Source organism: Onychostruthus taczanowskii, unplaced genomic scaffold (assembly GCF_017590055.1).
Source record: "Onychostruthus taczanowskii isolate IOZ18803 unplaced genomic scaffold, ASM1759005v1 scaffold6, whole genome shotgun sequence".
NCBI classification, from domain to species: Eukaryota; Metazoa; Chordata; class Aves; order Passeriformes; family Passeridae; genus Onychostruthus; species Onychostruthus taczanowskii.
This window is the reverse complement of record NW_024503679.1, coordinates 5,714,495-5,722,755: the sequence shown is the minus strand read 5'-3', so window position 1 is coordinate 5,722,755 and position 8,261 is coordinate 5,714,495. Positions and strand designations below refer to the sequence as shown.

At 39.8% G+C, this 8,261-nt stretch overlaps 1 protein-coding gene across 1 annotated transcript; it reads right to left on the bottom strand.

Moving 5' to 3' along the window:
* Nucleotides 1–337: 337 nt before the first annotated feature.
* On the bottom strand, nt 338–8,079 carry PYGO1 (pygopus family PHD finger 1). Its single transcript, XM_041418407.1, has 3 exons — nt 8,007–8,079; nt 3,934–4,019; nt 338–2,202 (listed from the first exon to the last, which is right to left on the bottom strand). The coding sequence occupies exons 1-3, from the start codon at nt 8,077–8,079 to the stop codon at nt 1,081–1,083; spliced, it is 1,281 nt and encodes a 426-aa protein (XP_041274341.1). The 3' UTR covers nt 338–1,080.
* Between the last annotated feature and the right edge of the window lie 182 nt (nt 8,080–8,261).

Here is an 8,261-nt window from a genome sequence, read left to right as displayed (position 1 = left end):
AGCAATTCAGAGAGCACACTCTATTGCCTTGCCCCCTCCTTCATGCCAAGTGGACTGTGTAAGCTCAGGGTGACTGAGCAGGCCGGAGCTGACAGCCCTAGAAGCTGGGCAGGACTTTCTGTGCACTACTTCATCCACAATTCTCTGGCACCACTGAGGCAGGAGACTGGAACCATCAGTGAGAAAGAGTGAGAGAGAGGTGCATGACTGCACAGCCGTGACAGAGCAAAGACTGCAGCCCAAGGTATGTCCTCAAGATAGATGAATTAAGGTTACATGTGCAACCCCAGCTCTGGCATTCTCTAGATTTAAAGCAGTGGACTTCATAAACTCGATGTGTTCTTTTTCCAAATCAATCTTGTTTCACAACAATTTCCAAATAATGCAAGGTCTAGCAAGAGCCTTCAGCATGTAATTGCTGAGAAGTCAAGAGATTATTGCCTTTTCAAGGAAACAGAAATGTGTAATAGTTAGTGGGTTTCATTGTGTTACTAAGCATGAATTCATTATTTTTGAATAGCACATTAATGCTTTACTTCAAAAATAGGAAAAAGCACATACAAAATTCTCTGTATTTACTCTAAAATAACAACTATTAGTACTGCACATTCCTCCATGTCATCTCCACTATATTCAAAGAAAGGCTAGCAAGAACATCAATAACAGACATTCACACCAAAAGAAAAAAACAAAGTAATGAGTACTTGCAAATATAGTACCATTAAAATGAAGCACTAAATAAATGCTAGTGTTAGTTAACACATTAATATACACTAGCAAATTAGGGCTATTCATACAGGCACATTTTTTCCTTCAATAATATTGTCAATGTTCATCCTACTTCCGATCAATTGTCAGTTACAGTTTAATCAGAAACAGAAATTATTCCATCCTGTAAAACATTTGCACACATAAAACTAAGAGTACAAAAGCTGAGATGGAAGTTTATGAATGAATACAGATTGGGGAAAAAAGATTACAGCAATCAAACACAACTGATTGTCTGCAGAAAGTGAAGTACCCAATTTGTAACCGAATTTTCTTAGCAAGTATTTGCTCCACTAGCACCCATTCAGGCTGTCAGCCTTCTGTGTTCAGTGCAGGTGGTCCTGCAGTCTCTCTGGTGCGCATTAACTGCACATCCTTGTCAGCCATGCAAGTGTCACAGCCCCACACTGCCGATGCCTCTGCCGTGAGCAGGCCATAGGCCGACTCTGTCATGCCTGTACAGATCCGATGGAACCATTTCTGACAAGAGGCTTCACACAGGATGGCATCCTGGTCATCATTGACTTCATGTGTACAAATTCCACACGGGTAGACGGGTTCAGAGGACGAGTGTCCGTGACGACTGGGATGGAGGGGCGTTTTGCTGCTCTTTTCAGAGTTGCATCCTTCAGCAGTACCTCGAGGCTGGCGGGACTTGCTCTGAGTCCCATTTGAGTGGCCAGCATTGGTGTTCTCAGCACTGCTAGAATGGCTGTTATCCTGATTTACCACATTGTTTCGAGTAACATTTTTCAGGTCACTGTTACCTTGACTCACAACATCCTCTGTCCTGTGATGATGCTGATGAGCAGCAGTGTTCTGGCTGGATGCTTTGCTTGCACCTTGACTAAAGTCTTGCTTTTGTGCTGATGATTTTGTCTGGTTGTATGTGTTTGGTGGAGGAACAAAAGAATGGTTTGACTCTAGCTGAGAATTTGGAAAATTTGGATTGTTTCCAGGACCAAAGTTAGTTGGCACATCAGGGTGAGGTATCTGACCAGAATGGCCAAAGTTCTCCCCAGGATTTGGTCTGAAATGCTGAGCAGACATATTGACATTTTGATTTATCTGACCACTGCCATAAGGTGGTTGATTCCCAAAACCTGGGTTATCATGTGGACCAAAGCTGAAAGAGTGGGGTCGACTAAAACCCATGCCAACAGGGTTTTGAGGAAGAGGATGTGGCTGGTTTCTGAGGGAGTAAGAACCACCATAAGGTGAGGACACTCTGGGCAGCATGTGAGGTGGCATTCTGAAAGTGTTATAGCCTCCGAAGCCAGGATAACCAGGATTACTAAAATATGGATTTCCTGAAGGAAGTGGTTTATAAGACACAGTATTATAGTTGTCATCAAATGGATTTGCAGCTACAAGGTGGTCAGAGCTTGGGTTCGGTGGTGGAGCATATTCAGATGGAGGAGGAAATGACGACCCCTACAAATATTTTAAATACAACACTCAAATTAGTTTTAGTATTTCCCTGCAAGGCAGACCAACCACAAAGGTTCTGGATTAGCAATACAACTGCTGAAAGAACTGTTCAGCTGTTGTGTAAAGTTCACCCACTCTACCCTGCCAGGCTGTCTGAAATTTCAGCACAGAGGCCAGAGAGGAGCTTGGGCTCCAGATAATGTGGTGATTTATAGTAGTTTCAGTGTTTTTAAAAGTTTGCAGCTGAAAATACTACTTGATATGTGACTTCTATTTCATAATCTTTTACAAAAAACAAGCAACAATACAGAAATCCAACTGTCACAAACACGTACACAAAATATTTCTAAATGTTGAAGAGCAGATTTGAAGCATTTCTCTAATTTCTTTTTGGGTTCATGTTACTGAACATACATCTCTTAAGACACCCCACTTCCATGAGGATATACAAACCTAATGGTATAAACCCTAAAAAAGGCATTTAGAATATAGGAATCAGCAGACTGGTATTTTCTATAGTCTGTGGAATATTCTATGCTGTACATTTCTATACCAAACAGAGCATTCAGTGATTGTGGACAGTCTGCAAAGCAGTCAGTATGTATGAAACACGAGGATTATGCTCTGGTTACAGAGCATAATCAAGTGTTTAATGGAGCCCAGAGTCTGTTTAAATGTCACCAGTGCAGTCATACAATTGAAATTCATTCTAGACTAGCCTGTAGGGAACACCTGCTGGGTTCACCCTCACACTAACTGTGCTCACAGAAAACACTTCCTCCTAAGTATTAATAAACTAAGACTGAAAATTTACTTTAAAAAATTGCTGCAGTGCAAATTTTAACCTGGTCAGAAGGAACACACGCTAATAATCTGCATGTCCTCTAGAGTTATTGCCATTCCAGAACACAAGGAAACTCCACCAAGAAAGACGTGTGAAGCCTTGTAAAGTAACTGAATATTTCTCAGAGCAAGTTTCAGCATGACTACTTTAAAACAAAACAGATCCACATCTCAATGGACTCTGCATAGGCCTAACATAAAGTGATTGTTTTACCTACATAAATAAAGGTATTCCCATTGGGCAGTACCAAATTAACAGATACTCTCACTCAAAGCTGAATGAACACACAAAGGAAAACTCAGCACTATATACCCAAATTGCTTAAGATATTTTGTATTGAGGCTTTCTTTTCTGGAAAGAAAAACTGCATAGAAATGTCACATTGCAAGGATTCACTGGAAAGCATATCTATCTGACCTAACTTTTGCTTGAAAATCACCTGGGGGGTATGCCAAGAGCTTGGTCAAAGCATTAACAAACTGTACTGATTCATTAGCCCACAAACCTACACATACAGAAATGAAAGTAAGGTAAGAAGTAGTCTCATGGCAACTACTCATGCTGTACAGATTTCTACCAATGGCTACAAAGTCACAAAAAAAAAAGTCTGCCTCAAAATCAAATCCCTATGAGAAAAATCCAAGTTGCTGCAGTCTCACTGTGCTCCTCTCTTTATATGTCTTTGGCAACTTAAAGGGATTAAAATAACTTCAGTGCAAATACTAGTATTCAGGAAGATTTCAACTTCAAAGCAAAACTGAAATACTTGGTATGTAGCTGCTATTGGTGACAAGAAACTGATAATGTGAACAACGAGAGATACTCATACCAGCAAACAACATTTGAGTGCATGGTGTATTAAGAATTCAATAGAAGCAAAGGGAATTTACCTGTGTATTTGCTTTGCGCTTTTTCTTATCAGGGCTTCCAAGCTGAACTCCTGGTCCTCCTAACCCATCCAATCCACTGTCACCACCTACAAGGTATCAATCAGTAAAACAGTACATTAATTTTATTGCAGACTGTATTGTCAGTTTGCCTTTAACTACCATAGCCTCAGATATCTGTTACAAATACCGAATTTGCATTGACTCTGATGCCTTATATTGCAAGTGCTAAAGGAGCACACATCTGGAGGTAAGCTAACATCCCTCCTACACCTCTGTCTGCTACCACTTTTATGTCCCATTCATGCTCATTCTTATTGAAATAGACATTTCCATTTATTTTGGTTTTATCTGTCCCTTGATTCTTAACATCTCCACATCACCAGTTAAAAGTATTTCTTGTTTGCATAAAATCATAAAACTTTCAAAAGAACTGCAAAAAGCCGTGTCTAAGACTCACCTCTTAACTCACATAGACACAGCATCAGTGCAGCAATATGCAACAGATAGTTACAATCCACCACCAAGGAAAAGAAAAGCAAACAGTAATAGATCCATGAACAAAAACCATTGAAAACTTGTCATGTTGTTTAGACTAATCTCTAGTGCACCAAATCTAAATTTCACTAAATGCAAGACTCGATCAAACAAAAAGACACCTGCCAATAATAAGTGAACCAGCCCACCTCTGCAGAAACCTTATAGAATAACTGAGTAAGGCTATCCTGGCACAAAAAAAAAGGTAAAGAATATTCATTTCACTGGTTGCTCAATCAGACTTCACCCTGAACAATACAAAGAGATAACTGTACTTCCCCTGGGCTTCTCCACCTTTCACAACAGTGGGACAAGCTCTCAAATTTGTATAAGTTGTGGCTTTTATTTTAAAACCCTAGTTAGAACATAAGTGAAAAATAGATCTAGCAATCTCATTATTATCCCAGTCAGTCTGTCTTCACAGGCTCAAATGAAATTGCCACAATATGGGAATGCAAAGAAAAACCTGAGCTGCAGTATGAGAAGCATTTTCAGGTGGTATCAGAGCAACACATGTTAAAGTACTAACATCATTATATTTAGAAACTATATTAATTATTTTTTTGCCCCAGACCCATTAGGATAATAGCTTATTTACTCTTTTATATAAATATATAGTAACAGCACAGAACAGTAAGCAGGCAATCCAACCTAAAAATTTTACTGTTGTTTGTTTAAAATTGATATTCAGAATACAAGTCAAACTTTATCAAGATGCAAGCATCCAGCTGAACACACAGGTCTTCATTACCAAAGACAACCCGGAGATAACTGTGAATTATCAACAGTATTATGCAAAGCAGCACAACATATGACATTACACTGCTCTGTTAGACAAGTGTTCCCAGCAGACAGGTAAACCAGCTTTAGGAATATTCAGCAAGGTAACAAAATCTCTTCTCACAGGGAAGCAGCAGTCCTCGTGCACACAGACCAAAATATCCAAGTTATTTGAAACACTCCTGATCCAAGGAGGCCTGACAAATTTTCACCCCTAGCACATCCTCCATGCCTCCTTTTTTTTTTTGGGGGGGGGGGGGGGGGGTTCAGGGAATTTACCAGTCCTACTTCAAAAGTAAGAACCCAGTTCTGCCTCTGCTTTAATAAGTTCCTTTTGGCTGTAGCTGTCACTGTTAAAATTTTATTTTATTTTTCATTACACATAAGGAAGATACATGGATATCCCAGATCAACACCTATCAAATTTTAAGTCTGAATTTCAAAGACAAAGGCACAATGTCACAGTCAAGTTCTCAAAATAAACTCATGCACATAACATGTTGTGGTCTAAGATACAATCAGAGAAACTAGGGATTACTCTTTAAAAAGAGACCTTTTTGCTCTTGATTTATAATATAAACTGCTGCATATACTTAGTGTGCTATGAAGCATTACCACTACATTACCTGTAGATACTAAATGGCTAAAACATGAGGTTTTACATAAAGAAGGATGGCAAATTTCCCCTAAATTTCAACTCTATAAATCATCTTCTTTATAATCTATTTTCTCAAAACTGTTCTTGTTGGCTTCTTCTATCAGCTTCTTCTCCAGCATTCCTATAAGTTTATACTAAATTTAGTGTAAGATTGCACTGTGAACACTAATCCTCACAATTGCATAAATTACACTCCTTTTCATGTCCCTGCACTCTTAAAAAATAATTGATGTCAACCACTGATAGCAAAATATTCCAAATATCCAGATTTCTTTTAATAAATTCAACAACTAGCAGCACAGACATCAGTAAATTTGTGATCAAGTAGAATACTTAGGGGTCATACTCAAGTGCTGGTTTACAGTAGCTGAAGTTAAAACTTTATAAAACTACATATAAATTCCCTCTCTGGGACATCATTCTTCAAAAGCATAAGCATATGAACATTAGAATTCCAGTGACAAGTTCCATCAATTTCTACCTGAATTACTTTCATCAGTGAAGCCATTCACATGCCACAGTTTATAGAAGGGAGTCCTGTGTCTGGAAAGGCACAAAGCTTTTGTATTTTCAGTTCTCACTGTGTGAGGCCAATGATTTAATTCAGCCCCAAGAATTTATATTTTCCCTGTGGGTTCTATAATGATTTAATTTATACATGAAAGGAAACAGAATGTTAGTCCTAGCATACCTCCAAAACAGAGTGAATAAGGCTCATTTTCATGAAGCCAAAATAAACTTTCCACAAAGTCACTTTTGGTACCTACCACACAGACTTTCATTAAAGGACTACCAAACATTTTGGAATGCTGTACTAATGAAAAATTATTCATTGTCTGAGACTAATTTTTTGGGCAAAAATACAATCCTTTTGACTGGGACATCACCTACTTCATGGATCTAAAGATATAAATACATATCTGATAACTATTCTGCTATTAAACTACAGATAAAATTAATTTCAGCCATTCACACTTGGGCAAAGGAGAAGAGATAAGCCTCATATTCTCTTTTACTTTGTACATATCTAAGATGGACATTTTCAGTGTTAGGACAACTGCAAGTTGTAGTTTGGTTTACACATTAAGGGATTTTGACTTTGCATGTAATTTATGCCACACTTAACATATGGCAAATAGAGTATGGAATATTTTCATATTCACTGACAAATCGCAGTCTAGTTTTTAGAGGATGGATGCCAGAGCCTTTTTAAACAATACTTTATCTCAGTAAGAACATTTTCCCAAGAAACATAAATGGCTGAATAAACGTTTCATTATAGACAGAAAACTAAAAATTTCAACCTAATTTCAACCAAATTTGGTGAGCCTATTCTGTGGCCCTGAGACTGTAAACAGTTTTGATATTAATCTGTAATCGGGTGGAACTTGGTGGGTAACTCTGGCATGTGAAACCATATATGCTTAAATATTTGCAGAATCAGGGCTTGAGAGTGGAGGAGTCTAATGAATTCCAGTCTCCTTTGTAGCACTGCTGTGTGTCTTCATTCTCTCATTTTCAAGCTTGCAATCCAGCTGCTACTATTGCAGTTTTAGAAAAGCAAGCTGTAAATCAATGACAATATGCACCGTGGAATCCACACCTTTTCCCACTTATCCAACCAGAAAAAAAGCTTAAACATCAAGAACAATAGAATTCCAGGGGCAAGACAGGAGGCAAGAAAACAAGAAGCACCAAATTGCAAATTTTATAATTTTACCATGATTTTCACCCAGCTCAGTGACCCATCCTGCTGTCTTTGATTATTTCATTCAGAAAGGCATTAAGGACTAAAAGGACACAACTATCACTACGCAGCTGATGTGCCACTGCCATTAAAGTCAGCTGCACTGCCGAAGTCGGAGGAGACTCTGCATTTCTGCCCTCCTCCCTACTCCTTTGAAAGAAACGCATACCTCAAACCTCACCAGAGCCATACGCCAGTGCTATTAGTAAAGAATAATATTTCGGCTTTTTTCCTTTTTTCGCTTTCCGAAAAGGGAAAGACAAACCCCCAACTAGACTCAAGCACAGGAGCCGGGACTGGGGGCAGAAGAGCGAACACTCAAGTGTAATTTATGGGCTCTGCATCAGCACGAACTCGGACATGTGGCAGTGCCGCCGTATTCCCTTGCACCAGCAGTATGCTCGCTGCATACTAATGCGCTGCACATCCCCAGACACACAAGAGACAGGACCGCACACCGCCCTCCCCCGCGGGGCACACCTGCGCGCACAGCGAGCCCCGGGGCTGCTTTTCAAGGCCCGCAGGCTGCGGGAGCCCGCGGGGCCCGGCCTGGCCCCACCGACCAAACTTCGAGCGGCCCCCGCACCGCCGGCCCCGCCGCAGCCGCAG